This window comes from Podarcis erhardii (assembly GCF_964252035.2).
Source record: "Podarcis erhardii genome assembly, chromosome: 15".
Lineage (NCBI taxonomy): Eukaryota > Metazoa > Chordata > Lepidosauria > Squamata > Lacertidae > Podarcis > Podarcis erhardii.
In genome coordinates this window covers 8,964,654-8,981,711 of record NC_138505.1, presented here as the reverse complement: position 1 = coordinate 8,981,711, position 17,058 = coordinate 8,964,654, and the positions used below count along the sequence as shown (strand labels likewise).

Genomic DNA, 17,058 nt, shown 5'->3' with positions numbered 1-17,058 from the left:
GGTTGCTGTGCGTAAGAGAAACCTGGTGGACAAGCAGCGGCAAGAACAGGCCCATCTGCTTCATTCAACCAAGTCTCTGTTACACATGCCAGGTCCAATCCTCCATCCATGATCAGGTCGTGGATGGCAGTGGTCTTATGAATCATTGACCTGGCATTGCACAGCAGCACCTTCAGGTCATGTGGGTATCCCTTGCTGATTCTAGTATCCATCTGGTCAGGACCAGACCTGGAGGCAGGGATAGTCCTCAGACAACGACTAAACCTGCCTTCTCTGTAATGACATGGTCTGGTCTTAGCGTAACTCCTCCTCCTACCCGAGATATATATGACTGTATATCCTCTCCTACTATCCACAACATTCCATATAAGGAAGGGCACGGGGGGGGGGGCAACGGAAAGGGCACTGCCAACCTGTCCAGGGCACTCCAAAGCTCTCCCGGCTCCATTCGCTCCAGATTCCTTGGTTGAATTCTTCCCGGGCCCGCACCTGGATGACATGCCGGACACCTGGCATCACGTCAGAGATGGTGTAGGAAGTGTATTCATCCTGAAGGTGAATCTGTAGCCGAGAGAAAGGGAAAGGGGCACAGCTCAGTGGCCTGGCATGCAAAAGGTCCCAGATTTAATCTGCGGCAGCACCGCCAGGTGAGTCTCTGAAAGACGTCTTTCCTGAAACCCTGGAGAGCTGCTGCCAGTCCGTGCAGGCAATGCTGAGCTAGGTGGACCCCGAATCTGATTCGGTATCAGGCAGCTTCCTGCGAAAGCCAGATCTTCAATATGGCACCATGAGGACTGGAAACTTGGTATGTAGGGGAAGGACCGGAGCTCAGTTGTACAGCAGATGGGCTGCATGCAACAGGCCCAAGCATCTCGAGGGAGAGCTGCAGATGGTTCTTCAAACCCTGGGGATTTGCCACTGCAAATCAGCACAGCCTAGTGGAGAACCTGTGGCCTTCCAGTTGCCACAACTCCCATCATCTCTAACCAGTGGCCTGGTTGGCTGGGGCTGATGGGAGTTGTAGTCTGACAGCATCTGAAGGGCCACAGGTTCCCCAGCATCACTCCATTAAAGTGCATTAAATATGTGTTCCCTGATTGGTTGGGATATGTGTCCAGGACAGGGATGGGGAGCCTGCGACCCTCCAGATGTCGCTGGACTACAAATCCCATCACCCTGATCATTGGCCATGCTGGCTGGGGATGATGGGAACTGTAGTCCCAACAACGCCCAGCGGACCACAGGTTTCCCCGCCTCTGGTCTAGTGAAAGATGCAGCCAAGAGGCACACAGGAAATAAGGTGGGGACGCCCATTATTTCTGCGTCCCGAAATCGAGCATTGCAACTTGTACAGGTTCAGGGAATGCCTGCCCTCTCCTCACCCCAAAAATCAAAAGTAAGGCCAGACCTTGTTGTATGCTGTTGAGGCTTCCACCCGGTAGCGGATCTCGAACTGCAGGCGGAAGAAGGAGGAGCCCCAAGAGGGGGGTTTGCGCCAGGTCACAAACAGTTTGCGGGGGTGCAGCTCCACGTTCCTCACCTCCACGTCGATTGGTGGGTCTGGCTTCACTGTGGGGGGGGGGGGGGGAGATCAGCCAGAAAGGTTTTAAAAAACTGATACTACCCTTGCTGGTACCTTTCCCAGGAAAATCAGAGGCTCACTAGGTCAGGTTCCTATTGGAAGACCGGACAAATGCTAGAACATTAGCAGTAGCAAAGTTTTTATCGGTGGTTGCAAGAACAAATAATCCCTATATTCTGAACAAAATGCTTGTTTAACCTGGAGGTAGGCTGTATGAATTGTATATTGCTTTGTAATGATTTGTTGGGTCTCTGGACCATAATAAAGATGGATGATGATAATCAGGTTTAAAAAAGGAGAAAGGAAAGTCCCTCTCTCTCTCTCTCGACTGTTTTCTGCAACATGTCATCGATGCAATATTGGAGCATTTGTGCTGGATTCATGCTGGACCGGAGTATCGAAAGAGAACCAAACTCCCTTTCCCACAAACACATTCACAATTAGAAAAACGAGACTTGGTTCAGCCACATCTTGACTACTGCAGCATAGCTTTCTGTCTTTGATTTCTTTTCCCATTCCTTCTATTGTACATAACATAAGTGGTGTATGTGCACAGACATGCATATATATTTTTAACTAAATGGCCAATGGTATGTTTTGATCAACATCATATTAAGATTTTATCTTTGTATTCCAGTAAGTTATTTTGCTCTCACTGTTGAAAAGCAAAAACCTTGCATACCTTATTTGATTGGATAATTTCAATGTTTTTCTTTTATCGTTGTACAAACAAGGACGATTTTATAACTTTTTTGTACGTAGCTGTTACATGCAGAGCAATCTGTCTTTAAGGAGGGGTAAATTACTCTAAACAAAAATTTGATCTTGGATAGTTTTCCCTTCAAGTAAAGCGTCTTGTTGTTTAAATAAACTTCTTGTTTAAAATAAAAACAAAACTTTTCCCGAATCTCCCAACCTTCAGCTTCATTAAAAAGGTAAAGGGACCTCTGACCGTTAGGTCCGGTCACGGACGACTCTGGGGTTGCGGCACTCATCTTGCTTTATTGGCTGATGGAGCCGGTGTACAGCTTCCGGGTCATGTGGCCAGCATGACTAAGCTGCTTCTGGCGAACCAGAGCAGCGCATGGAAATGCCATTTATCTTCCCACCAGAGTGGTACCTATTTATCTACTTTAACTTGATGTGCTTTCGTACTGCTAGGTGGGCAGGACCTGGGACTGAGCAACAGGAGCTCACCCCGTCGTGGGGATTCGAACCGCCAACCTTCTGATTGGCAAGCCCTAGGCTCTGTGGTTTAACCCACAGTGCCACCCGCATCCCTCAGCTTCATTAGATGCTCACAAATTCAGATGTTATGAGAGAGTGAGAAAAACCTCTCTCTATCGACCATCCTGGGAAGGAAGATGATAAGAGTTCACGGTCGCTTCCCAGCCGTGTTAAACCATTCACGGCACATGAGGGGAATGTCCAGGGGCTCGGGAAGGATTCCGCGGGCCAAATGGAGAGGTCTGGGGGGCCGCAGACTGATGCTCCCCCAGTCCTGATTCTACACTTTATAGAATTATGGAATTGGTGGAGTTGGAAAGCACCAATTTTTGCCCCATGTGGGGCTCGAAAGAACAGCCCTGAGATTAAGAGTCTCACGCGTCCAGGAATATTTGGGAGAATTTGCAAGCAGCAAAAATGTGCAGGGAGGAGAGTCGGGGGCGGGCAGATTCACTCTAGCTCCAGCACAACATCATAGCTGTCAACCGTCCCTTATTTGGCGGGACAGTCCCTTATCCCGGCGCCGTGTCCCGCTGCTGTCCCTTATTGATGATGTCCCTTAAATTTCCCGGGTTTCAAAGGAAGCAGCTCCTCTCCCTCCCTCCCTCCCTCTCTGCCGGCCAGGGAGGAGGGAGGCTCCAACTGTGTTGCTTGGCTGCGTTGCTCACCCAATAAGGAGTCTAAGAACGACTGGGGGGTGGAGCTTGCATGCCTTCTGCCGATCAAATCGGCCGCGTTGCCTGGGGACTTGCCTTTGCTCAGCGCTTCCCAGCGGAGAGGTGACGGTGGTTTTCCTTGCTGCATCCCCTTTGCCGGGTTGCTGCGCTGTGGGAACCACCGCTTGAGGCTTCGTTTGGCTGCTGGTTGACTAAAATCCCTTATTTTGGCTGCTGATCCCTTATTTTCGAGGCTGCTGGTCCCTTATTTTCAAATCTGTAAGTTGACAGCTATGCACAACATGCGCCCTGACGCATGCCGTACTGGCCCCGATTCAGAGTAAAGGTGCTGCTACTCACACAGATTTTCGGTGCTGATGAAACTGTGGCTGCTCAGGGCTCCCGCCAGGTTGAAGATGCAGACGGACACCTTCAGGATGTGCACGTCGTCAGCGATTCCTTCGATGCGGCAAGAGAACTTCCGGGACTTGGCGTAATAGCGGCAGGGCTGCTCGACGCGGTTCACCCCGACGAAACTAGGGGACACGGGGGGAAAGTGTGATAGGAATTTTGAGGTCTTAGATATATTCATAACTGCATGTACATAGATCAGCACAGGAAGACCGACCTGAAGCCATTTTGATTCCTAAACTGAGCAAATGTTTTCTATGCATGGTCAAAGTGGAAAAGCCTCCCCATTGTCTTTTCCTTCACAAATCCTGTCTTAAGGGTATGTCTGTGTTTGAATAGGGTGAGAGCCTGTGACCTGGCCCAGGAACTAAGTATTTATCACTACAAAAGACTGGCCAGGCTCCCCAGGGCATCCAATCAAGTAACCTGCCAGACAGGAGATAAACAACAACAGGAGAAAACAATATTGAAATTTCTGTTTTAGACCGCCTTTTCTGTGATGTAGGTGTGATGTATCTGAGGGGTGGTCTTAGGTTACACCCCTTCTGTGATGTATGTATGATGTTTCTGGGGGTGGTCTTGATCTACAGGGTGGCAATTTCAAAAGTCTTTATAAGGCCTTGCACAGCATTTTTCTGGGTCCCTCCTCTCTCCTGCGGATGAGGGGAGCACCCTGTTGCAACAGATCAGTAAAGATCAAGCTTACTAGCTGCTTTGCTTCTCAATATTCTCTGGTTGGTCTCTGTTATTTTCTCCTACCAATAGGGAACCCATGTAAGGACTCTATATGGGCTCTTGGATATTCCATAAGGGAAAAGGGCAATTTTTTATTTACAACAAAAGAACACGGAATGCTCAGCCGGAGGGAGGGAAGACATTGGATCTCACAGCGATCGAGCATAGCTGGCATGGAAATGCCATGCCTCGCCAGCTACAGCGCATGACAGCGGCCAATGGGCAGACCCTGCCTTGAAATTAATGGGCGCAGCTGACGGAAGGCTGGTTGATTTCAACGGATCTTCTCTGCGGGCGATCAAGGCCGGTATGCACTGTGCATTTAAAGAACATGTGTGTGTGTGTGTGTGTGTGTGTTTTCTCTATTCATCTTGCACTTAACAGCAGACCCACCTAATCTGCACTTCCCAAAACAATGTGCCAATGTGAAACACAGCCATGCTTTTGAAACTTGCTCTTCTCCAAATTTTGCAACGGGAACAAAAAAACCACATATACTGTACTTCAATAAGGCATGGGTAAAAAATGCACACACTGGCGAAATCATCATGCATAATTGTACCATTCCTTTGTGCGCTCAAAAATAAAATGTGCCTATTAAGGAAAATTACATACTGTGTAATTTTACTATACTGTGCATATTTATCGGCTTCTAAGCTACCGTCTCAAGGCGATTCACACATCAGATAAATTAAAAATAGTTAAAAGCACAAAACAACTGATGCATTTCAAACTGATACATTTCAAACAAGACGGAGACCCTAATAAACGGCCCTTGTGATTCAAGACCCATTGATCTAGCAGGGAAAGCCTAACAGAACAAAAATGTTCTGACTCTCCTTCCCTGAAGATTCACAGCGATCAATAACTTAGTCAGCAGAGCATGAGACTTTTAATTTCAGGGTTGTGGGTTCAATTGGATACCCCATAAGGAAAAAGGAGCAGTTTTTTCTTTTAACAAATTCTATGATTCTAACTTCTAGGTGATAGATAAGGCAGTCTGTGGCGATCACACAGGGTCTCCGGACGTTTCACCGTCTATTGATCCCTGTGCCACCACTTTATTTCTCGCTTCCACCACCCAGGCCCTACCTGGTACAATACTGAGTCCAGTCAGGGTTAAAATGGAACATAAACTTCTGTTTATTTATTGCAGTTTAACAAGTGTGTGGTTTCATAAACGGTATCGGTCAATTACAATCATGGGGTGCCTATCCAGACCTATAACTTCCGCTACCTGCTCTTACTCACTAAACCACCTCTCAGATATTTGCTTGTCTTCCTAGCCCCTAACTGTTCCTGACTCAGCTTATTTCGCTACACTAACTCAACCTACCCCCAGACTCTATCCCAATTCACTCCCACTCCCACTCCCACTCCAACCCACCACCCAACTCCCAACGAACTCTCCCCTTCGCCCCTCCCAGAGCTGGTTTTATAGTCCCTCTGACTCCACCCCCTGGGTTCTGATTGGGTAACCTGTTTAACTATTTCACCTCCAGCACTCTCATATGTTAACGTCACACAGTCTCTCTAGTAGGGTAAATTAGCATTGGAATACAGAAGAATTCCCATCAGGATTTACTTTATCAGCGCAAACTGATGTGGAAATATAGAAAAGCGAACTCAAGATCAGGGTGGGGGTGGGAATGACAGGGTTGCCCATTGCTAACCCAACAACCCCGACATCCCTCATATCATATCCGCTCCCATGGTTAAAATGTTTCCCCAGCCTCCACTCACTTTTTCTGCACCCACATCCGGGCTTTGGTGTGGGTGGACATCCCACGAGGCGTCTTCCACTCGCAGAAAATGTCCTTGGCTAAGCTCTTTCGGAAGCAGGTGAAGTTTGGCGCCTCTGGCGGTTCTGAAAAGGGGGAAGAGACTGTTACATGGGGGCAGGATACGCAGCCTTCTGCATATGCTCAGGAGCTCCAGTGCTGGCTAGTTAGTTCAGTTTAACGAAGTTCACCAGATTCCCTCTGTATATGCAAATGTCTGGCTTGTTTCGTTCCACATTTCACTTGCTTGCGCCACCTTCTCAAAGCTAAAACCATGCGCAAGGCTGCTTACCCTATGGGATTTATTTTTTCTTTTTACAAAAGTACAAAAGCATTCCTAAAGAACAAACCAACCATCAAAAAGTGTGGAACCCAACAATTTGCACATGAATTACAGTAAGATCCAAGATAAAGACATGGAATAAAGTGTATCAATAAAAGGAAGAAGGAAAAAAACGGTCAAAAATGGCTGCAGATTCTCCTTCATCAGAGATTTTTTAAGCAGAGGTTGGATGACCACCCGTCATGGATGCTTTAGTCGCACGGGGTGGGTCTAGATGGCCCTCAGGGTCCCTTTCGATTCTGCAATTTTATGATTCTATAATACCCCAGCCCAAGAGTGTGTTCAGCAGCCTCAGCTTCTGCAGCTGGGGTCCCAATTTGTCTATATAGAAGCTTTATAATGAATGATTTTAGAGTGTTGTTTGTGCTGTACTTTTGTACTGTTTTATTGTTGTTAGCCGCCCTGAGCCCGGCTTTGGCTGGGGAGGGCGGGATATAAATAAAATTTATTATTATTATTATTATTCTCTAAAATGATGACACTCACAGGTAGAGAACACTATTATTATTATTATTATTATTATTATTAATAATAATAATAATACCCTGCCCATCCAACTGGGTTGCCCCAGCCACTCTGGACAGCTTCCAACAAATATAAAAGCATAATACATATTTTCTTATTTGTTTATATATAATATAATATATATTTATTATATGGAAATGGAATCTTTGGAAGAGTCCATGCTTTTTTTTTTTTAAAAAAAGCTTTTATTTATACATTTTCAAATTTATACATTTCATTAATTTTACAATCATTTTAACATTACAATGTTTGACTTCCTTCCCCCTCTTTCTGCAGTTCCTTAAATTTATTTTTTTTAATATCTTCTGCATATCCAAATTCATTGAATTTGCTTGTTTAATTACCTACTTTGAATTAAATTATCTGCTCTTATGAAACTGCAGGTTATTCCAATAATCCTCCCAATGTTTCTATCTGTTTGCAATTTATCTGTAAATTACACGCACACACACACACACACACACACACACACACACACACTTTCTTATCCCTTTGGAGCTATGCTGTATCTTTGTAATTCTCTTTCCAGGCTGTGGCGTTTTACAGCTTAAATGTCTGGTTCTTATTTTATTTCTCTTTGTTATGTTGCACTATTTATCATTATCATTATCATTATTATTAGTTAACAAATCGTATATCCCCTAAAACATCTGAGCCACACCAGGAAGCATTTGCCATCCTTCCCAGGTGAACAGATCAGAACAGAACACGAATAAAAAGTGATTATACCGTTGCCCGAGGAGGGTGTAAAGGGAGATGGAGGAGGGGGCGTGGCCTGGGGAGAGGGGGCGTGGCCACGAGGGCCACAAGGAATCCCGAGGGCCAGGTGGAGAGGCCTGGGGGGCTACACTGGGCCTGAGATTCCCCTGCCCTGGCTCAGGCCCTGGGAAATCAATTCCAAGGAAGAGGGAGGGCAGTAAATGACCCAACCAGGCGACAACAAAACCCAGGCAGAGGTGCAGCTGAGCAGAAAGGGCCCTAACCCTCTCAAAGCGTCTCCCTCACCTTCTACCATCAGGCGCAGGGAGCAAAGGAGGCGACGGCTGTCGGTGTAGCAAGCGTAGCGGCCGGAGTCACTGAAATATACCGAGGGCAGGAAGAGGCTGGGTCCGGGGATCACCTGCCTAGCGGTGGATGCGCTCAGGTTCCTTCCATTGAACATCCAGTGCACCTGAGTGATGTTCTCTAGCTCCCCCTCCAGGCAGGGCAGGGTAACGTTCATCCCGGGCTGAACCAGAATCGTATTGGGAGACACAGCTGGGGGCGGAAATAATGAGGAAAGAAGAGAGAAAAATGGTCGTCAGGTTATTTCCCCAGAGTCGTTTATCCTCTCTTCCCTGAGCTGAACCAAATAGAGTAATACCTCGGGTTACATACTGTCAGGTCTGCCTCTAGATCCCAGCTCACAGAGGACCAACGCCCGGTGGATATAATATACAAAGTCTTTATTGAAGTTTAGTTTCCATTTCAAAGCTCTGGGCGCGCAGACCCACGTCTCGACGCTAGACCGGCTAAGTCCCCTCTGACTCACTGCTCCTCCCACACCAGTTTAAGATCCTAGCCCGGCTCCACCTCCTACACTGTTCTTTCCTTCGCTGGGTCCTTCTGCCCTCTGGGGTTTCCTCCTTCCTGGACTCCTCTGACGCTGACCCCCATTGGTCTTCCCCTTCCTTCCGGCGGGCTTTAGGACCTGGCTCCCTACCCGGGCTCCCTGCTGTGCCGCTCGCCTGTACATTTGAACTTGGCGTGCGCGCCCAGCCGGTAACCTTCCTCCTGACCGTTTCCCCGCTTCCTGATGTGGGCGTGACCAAACCTGACTCCTCTCCTCCCGCTGGTGGTGAGAGTACTGGTCCCGATTCCTGGGACTCCCCCTCCCCACTGCGCTCTGGTGGGGAAGCTGGTCCTGATTTCCAACTGCTGCTCAGGGACTCCCCGCTGGCCCCTTCCTCCTGGGGCTTCCCCCCTGGAACCCCCCTCGCCCTGGCCATCGGCGCTCCCTTCTGTGAGTCCTCCGATACGCTGGAGAGGCTTGTGGAATAACTCTTTCCACTGTCACTGCCTGCTCCCCCCTCGTACTCCTCCTCCTCACTCTCCATTTGCTCCCCCTCCTGTGTCTCTCCTTCTGAACCCCTGACACATACCCTTCAGGTTGCGCGTTTTTGGGTTATGGGCCGCCGAAACCCGGAAGTACTGGAACGGCTTACTTCCAGGTTTCGGTGGTCGCACATGCGCAGATGCGCCGCTGCGGGTTGCGAATGCTGCAGGTTGCGAACGTGGATCCCACACGAATCACACTCTCAACCCAAGCGTCCACTGTATACAGAAATCATAGAATCGTAGGGCTAGAAGGGACCCTGAGGATGGTCTAATTCATGAATATGCAGCCATCCCACAGGGATGGAGAACCGGGCGCATCGAAAGAAGAATGGCAGACGAAATTAATGGACTATGCAGAATTGGGCAAAATGACAGGAAGGATTCGAAACCTGCTGGACCAGAGATTTACAGAAGATTGGAAGACGTATATGAATTACTTGAAGAGCAACTGTAGTCAACAAATTATGCTAGTAGGACTACAAGAAGTAGAAAAACATAGAGATGTTGGTTATGAGTTTGAAATGTCATAGGGAAAATAAGAAATGCATACTAAGAGATTAGACTGGAAAAATTTCAGACAGGACTGATGGAAGTCCAAAAATTGAATAAGATGTAAAAGTATGTTTAATTACTGTTGAAAACGGTATGTTAAAAAACTAATAAAAATTAATATTAAAAAAAAAAAACCGAGTGGGGAAAGTGTTGTTGCGCTCATTTCCTGTTTACATCTGTAGGCATCAGGTTGGCCACCGTGAGAACAGGACGCGGGCCTCGGATGGGCTGCTGGCCTGATCCTACAAGCTCTTCTTCCTATTTCTAAGCTGGAGAAAGGGGCACGGCTAGCAGGCAGCTGCCATCATGAAGCAGAAGCTATCCCAGAAGGATATGCTGCAACATTTTGTTGCAAACCCCACTTTCCCACAGAGTTGCATAAACAGGCCAGGCAGATTAATTCATTCTGGCTGGTTGGTAACCTGTTTGTGTGTCGGGGGGGAGGGGGGGCACAGTCACCTCTGCACTGCTTTGCCCACCCAGTAAATATTGACAAAAGCTACCTTCACCTTTCCAGGAGTGGTTTCCTAGCAACAGGAAAGGACACGCTGTGCGGGGAAATGCACCCCCCCACCTTGCTCTATGGGGCCCCTCCAGTGGCGAAATCCACCACTTAGCATGAGTGGTACCCAGGTTACATCAGAGACCACCATCCACTGCATACGGTCCAAGCATATTTCACGCACATAGCTTCCCCAAAGGGATATTGGGAAATGTAGTTTACTCTGCATATACTCCGTATACGGGACACGGGTGACGCTGTGGGTTAAACCACAGAGCCTAGAACTTGCCAATCAGAAGGTCGGTGGTTCAAATCCCCACGACGGGGTGAGCTCCCGTTCCTAGGTCCCGGCTCCTGCCCACCTAGCAGTTCGAAAACACGTCAAAGTGCAAGTAGATAAATAGGTACCGCTCCGGGGGGAAGGTAAACGGTGTTTCCGTGCGCTGCTCTGGTTCTCCAGAAGCGGCTTAATCATGCTGGCCACATGACCCGGAAGCTGTACGCTGGCTCCCTCGGCCGATAAAGCGAGATGAGCACTGCAACCCCAGAGTCGGTCATGACTGAACCTAATGTTCAGGGGTCCCTTTACCTTTACTTTACTCCGTATAGTTAAAGCTCCGTATAGTTAAAGCATCACCCTTGGCCTCCTGGGCTCATTCAGAGCTGTTTTATTCGCAGCAGATAAGAAGGTGTAGAAAGCCAGGACTGGTGGGAGATATATATATATATATATATATATATATATTTGCTGGAGGAGACTCTTGAGAGTCCCATGGACTGCAAGAAGATCAAACTTCTCCATTCTGAAGGAAATCAGCCCTGAGTCCTCACTGGAAGGACAGATCCGGAAGCTGAGGCTCCAATACTTTGGCCACCTCATGAGCAGAGAAGACCCCCTGGAAAAGACCTTGATGTTGGGAAAGATGGAGGGCGCAAGGAGAAGGGGACAACAGAGGACAAGATGGTTGGATTGTGTTTTCGAAGCTACCAGCATGAGTTTGACCAAACTACGGGAGGCAGTGGAAGACTGGCGTGTTCTGGTCCAGGGGGTCACAAAGAGTCGGACACCACTAAACGACTAAACAACAACAAAGTTTACTCTGCACAGAGCTACACTTCCCAGCCCATTAACAAACAACAGACTATTGCTGGAAGAATTGCAGCAGCTGCCAATCAGCTATTGAAGTAAGTTCTACTGTAGGTGCCAGTCTTGGCGGATAAAGCCCTATGAAGCTCGGAACAAGGATACCTGAAATATTGTCTAATGTTGTTGTTGTTGTTGCCATATGTGACTGAATCACTGAAGGCAGTTATGTGAGAGAAAGAGCGGCCTGGATTAATAATAATAATAATTTATTATTTGTACCCCGCCCATCTGGCTGGGTCTACCCAGCCACTCTGGGTGGCTTCCAACAAAGATTAAAAATACATTAAAATGTCACACATTAAAAATTTCCCTCAACAGGTCTGCCTTCAGATGTCTCCTAAATGTCAGGTAGTTGTTGTTCTCTTTGACATCTGGTGGGAGGGCGTTCCACAGTGCGGGTGCCACCACCGAGAAGGCCCTCTGCCTGGTTCCCTGTAACTTGGCTTCTCACAATGAGGGAACCGCCAGAAGGCCCTCAGCGCTGGACTTCAGTGTCCGGGCAGAACGATGGGGGTGGAGACGCTCCTTCAGGTATACTGGACCGAGGCCGTTTAGGGCCTTAAAGGTCAACACCAACACTTTGAATTGTGCTCAGAATTGGATTAGCCACACGGGTGTTCCTAGACAATCAGGGATCACGCAATGATGTCACCCTGCTATGTGGCCCATTCACTTTGATGATGATCATCTCAGGGCAGGTTACAACAATTAAAACGCAACACCAAAAAACAGTTTAAAACAACTTAAAACGACAGAAGTAGCCTGGATCCTACATCTGAAGTATCAAAGGCCGGACAAAGGTTTTTAATTTTCAGCATTTGCCAAAAGCTGTGCAACGGGAGGCGCCAGGCATGCCTCTCTGGGGAGAGAGTTCCACAACTGCAGCAGAGAAGGCATGCTCTAGTTATCTCCCGCTTAGACTACTGCAATGCGCTCTATGTGGGGCTACCTTTGAAGGTGACCTGGAAACTACAACTAATTCAGAATGTGGCAGCTAGACTGGTGACTGGGGGCGGCCGCCGAGACCACATAACACCGGTCTTGAAAGACCTACACTGGCTCCCAGTACACTTCCGAGCACAATTCAAAGTGTTGGTGCTGACCTTTAAAGCCCTAAACAGCCTCGGTCCAGTATACCTGAAGGAGCCCATCATTCTGCCCAGACACTGAGGTCCAGCGCCGAGGGCCTTCTGGCGGTTCCCTCGCTGCGAGAAGCCAAGTTACAGGGAACCAGGCAGAGGGCCTTCTCGGTGGTGGCACCTGCCCTGTGGAATGCCCTCCCAGCAGATGTCAAAGAGAAAAACAACTACCAGACTTTTAGAAGACATCTGAAGGCAGCCCTGTTTAGGGAAGCTTTTAATGTTTAATAGGTTATTGTATTTTAATATTATGTTGGAAGCCGCCCAGAGTGGCTGGGGAAACCCAGCCAGATGGGCGGTGTATAAATAATAAATTATTGGTGCGAGACTGGTTACATTATGCTCAGATTAAAGAAGTTTTTAAAAATGACAAAAAGTTAGGGTTCCAGGTGGAGAAATCGAAGTTAGAAACAGAATTGTTAGAACCAAAGACCAAGATACTATCTAGAATGTATAACTTGCTGCTAAAATGGAATACACAAGACGAAATGGTTAAATCGGCTATGATAAAATGGGCACAGGACATTGGGCATAACATTATGTTTGAGGACTGGGAAAGGTTGTGGACCACTGGGCTGAACTTCACCGCATGTAATGCTCTGAAGGAAAATGTAATGAAAATGATATATAGATGGTACATGACCCCAGTTAAACTTGCCAAAATATACCATTCGTCTGATAATAAATGTTGGAAATGCAGAGAAAATGAAGGAACATTCTTTCACCTCTGGTGGACATGCCCTAAGGTGAAGGCCTTCTGGGAAATGATATATAATGAGCTGAAAAAGGTATTTAAGTATACCTTCACAAAGAAACCAGAGGCCTTCCTTCTGGGTATTGTCGGCCAGAAGGTGTTAAAGAAGGATCGAACATTTTTTATGTATGCAACAACGGCAGCAAGGATTCTCATTGCAAAAAACTGGAAAACTCAAGATCTACCCACACTGGAAGAGTGGCAGATGCAGCTGATGGACTATATGCAACTGGCCGAGATGACCGGCAGAATCCGTGATCTGGGAGAAGAGAAGATGGAGGAAGACTGGGAGAAATTTAAGATGTATCTACAAAAACATTGTAATTTGGTTGAATGTTAAGAAGGATGCTAGATTATAAAAAATTGGCCACCACTAAACTAGATTTAAATTTGATGATAAGTGAGACTAAAGAAAATATAAAAAAAATTTTGGAAGAAGTGCTAGATTATATTTGAATGAGTTGACATGAGATTGTAAACAAGTTGATAATTTGTTTGGAAAAAAATTTTTAACGATGTAAATGGGAGCGGGAGACGTGAGGGAGTCCAAAGAAGTGTTGAAATTGTTGTAAAAGAAGTAAGATTGTTTATTATGTGTGCATTTATATTTAAAAACCTTAATAAATATTTATATATATAAAAAATATAAATAATAAATTATTATAATATTATTATTACTTGGCTGCTGCCACTACCCGAGCTTCTGAGAATGGAGGAACAACAGCCCCCTGCCCCCTGCCATTTTAGCACCGGAGAAGGTCTGTAGGGCAGGAGGACAACCAATTAATAAGCTCTGTCGAAGAGGGCCTCTTCATCAGGGCTATCTCATCAGGAGGTACTTTCCACCTACGACACAGACGTCGGGGCTTTAGCATGGCAGGACCCACCCCCTGGAAAACCCTCCATCACATATCAGACAGGCGCCATCTCCATCGTCTTTTCGCCAACTACGGCAGAATTTCCTCTTTCAAAGAGCTTCTCAATCGGAGATATTTATCCCAGTCTTCAACTGCAATGCAACTATTTTTGGAAATAGTTACAGGTAGGTAGCCGTGTTGGTCTGCTGTAGTTGAAACAAAATAAAAAAAAATCCTTCCAGTAGCACCTTAGAGCCCAACTAAGTTGTTATTGGTATGAGCTTTCATGTGCATGCACACAAAAGCTTATACCAATAACAAACTTAGTTGGTCTCTAAGGTGCTGCTGGAAGGAATTTTTTTATTTCATTTTTGGAACTGTTATTCTCTATGTCCAAGTGTTATAAAATGCCTCTATTTTATCTATCTATCTATCTATCTATCTATCTATCTATCTATCTTACCAAACAATGATTCCCCAAAACGGTCCATAGATGATAGATGATAGATAGATAGATAGATAGATAGATAGATAGATGATAGATAGATAGATAGATAGATAGATAGATAGATAGATAGATAGATAATCTGTCAATCAATCAGCCAATCATCTATGGACCGTTTTGGAGAATCATTGTTTGGTAAGCAGAACCTGTTCTTCATCTTCCTTTTTGAAACCATCCAAGTTGGTGGCCGTCCCAGCCTCCTTGTGGGAGTGAGTTCCACAGTTTAACAATGTGTTGCACTTCCATTTGTCCTGAGCCTTCCAACATTCAATTGCCGCTCTGTGAAGGGAATGGAAGGAGCCTCCTAACAACTCCCTTAACCAAAGGACAGCTCTCAAGATTCTTTGGGGATGGCCGGGGGTGGTGGTGGTGGAGAACCATGCCTGCTTAAAGCAGTATGATACTGCTTTAAATGTATAGTGCAGACAGGCCTCTCCTCTCGGTCGAAGGCCTGCGGGTTCCTTGTCCTTTCTTGCAGTCTCTCCTCCCGTTGCTCCTGAGCCGAATTAATCTGCTTTTTGGGAGCCTGGCTGCGCTGTCGGGGGGGGGGGGGGGAGTGATTAGCATCTTGGGGAAAAGGTCATGGGGGGTGTATCTATCGCTGAGCGGGCAACACGGCCCGCACCCCCTCTGCCTTTCCCTGCTGCATTGCCGAAACCCAGGACGCAACGAAATGTCAACAGTCCAAAGCAAACAGTCCGTTCACCTCCCTGGGCTGGCCTCTTGGCCCTTCCTGGTCCTCTGCCAAGAACAATCGGTACTTGGCCACGGAAAGATCACGGCGCTCTGCTAATCCGGGAGCTTTCGTCGCATGGATTTGGGGAGGAGGGACACAGTTCCCACAACCAGGCTTAGGCCCAGACTATCTGAAAGACCTTATCCTCTCATACAGACCTGCCAGGGCTCTGAGATCTTCAGGAAAGGCCCTTCTCTCAGTTCCATCAGCCACACAGTCCCGAATGGTGGGAACGTAGGGCAGGGCCTTCTCAGTGGCTGCCCCCAAACTGTGGAACTCAGTTTTCCTCGGGAAGCTAGACTGGTTCCCTCCTTGCTGTCTGCCTGCCAGCAAGCAAATGCTGTTTTATTCCACCAAAGGTAAAGGGTAAAGGGACCCTTGACCATTAGGTCCAGTCGTGACCGACTCTGGGGTTGCGGCGCTCACCTCGCTTTACTGGCCGAGGGAGCCGGCGTTCAGCTTCTGGGTCATGTGGCCAGCATGACTAAGCCGCTTCTGGCGAACCAGAGCAGCGCACAGAAACGCCATTTACCTTCCTACCTATTTATCTACTTGCACTTTGGAACTGCTAGGTTGGCAGGAGCTGGGACTGAGCAATGGGAGCTCACCCCGTCGCGGGGATTCGAACCGCCGACCTTCTGATCAGCAAGTCCTAGGCTCTGTGGTTTAACCCACAGCGCCACCCGCGTCCCTTTACTCCACTAGGGCTCGTGAATGTGCTTTTAACAGTGCTGTCCTGTTTTCACTGCCTGCAGATTAATAAGATTTGGGGTTTTAAAAAAATATAATGCTTTAATTTTATGATTACTCTTTGATGATGATCTTATACATGTTTGCAGCATTTTCGTTTTTTACCTATGTTGTTTTTAATTTGCCTAAGCCACCTTGAGTCCCAGTCTGGGGAAAAGGCTGTGTATAAATAAATATCAGCTGGATAGCTCAGTTGGCTAGAGAGTGGTGCGGATAATGCCAAGGTTGCAGGTTCAATCTGTGTAAGGGACAACTGCCTTGGAGGGGGTTCGGCCTAGATGACCCTCAGTGTCCCTTCCAACTTTATGATTCTATGATGATCAATATCAAACAACACAGGGGAGGCTCTGGCCCTCCAGATGTGCCTAAACTACGACTCCCATCATCCCCTGCTATTACCAATGTTGGCCTTCTTTTAAAGTTGTGCTGAACTGTTTGGACACCTCTTCTTATTTTAATAGATTTTGTTTTATTTTGTTTTAATTCTGTTACGACATAATTCTTTTTAAACGAACCTCTTCTACATGTTTTTATCCCTGTTGTTTTTAATTTGTGTAAGCGGCCTTGAGTCCCGGGACTGGGAAGGATGTGAATAAATATAACAGCAGCAGAAGCTGCACGGTTTTCACAGTATGATTTGGGGCTTGATCCTGGCATACCGAATGGCATATTAGCTACAGAAAGACAACACAACTGCGGTTTCGTTATCAACTTAGGAGGAAGAGGAGCCACACGGAAAGATTTTTTTTTTTATAAAGG

General features: G+C 46.9%; 1 protein-coding gene across 1 annotated transcript in view; it reads right to left on the bottom strand.

The window, feature by feature from the left end:
- Positions 1 to 17,058, bottom strand: part of IL6R (interleukin 6 receptor) — a 32,736-nt gene that overhangs the window by 13,153 nt on the left and 2,525 nt on the right. Inside the window, exons 2-6 of the mRNA XM_081841105.1 lie at positions 8,266 to 8,517; positions 6,355 to 6,478; positions 3,826 to 4,001; positions 1,409 to 1,569; positions 414 to 561 (exon numbers count right to left, since the gene is read on the bottom strand). Coding sequence (XP_081697231.1) covers positions 414 to 561; positions 1,409 to 1,569; positions 3,826 to 4,001; positions 6,355 to 6,478; positions 8,266 to 8,517 — 861 coding nt within the window. The remainder of the gene's footprint in view (positions 1 to 413; positions 562 to 1,408; positions 1,570 to 3,825; positions 4,002 to 6,354; positions 6,479 to 8,265; positions 8,518 to 17,058) is intronic.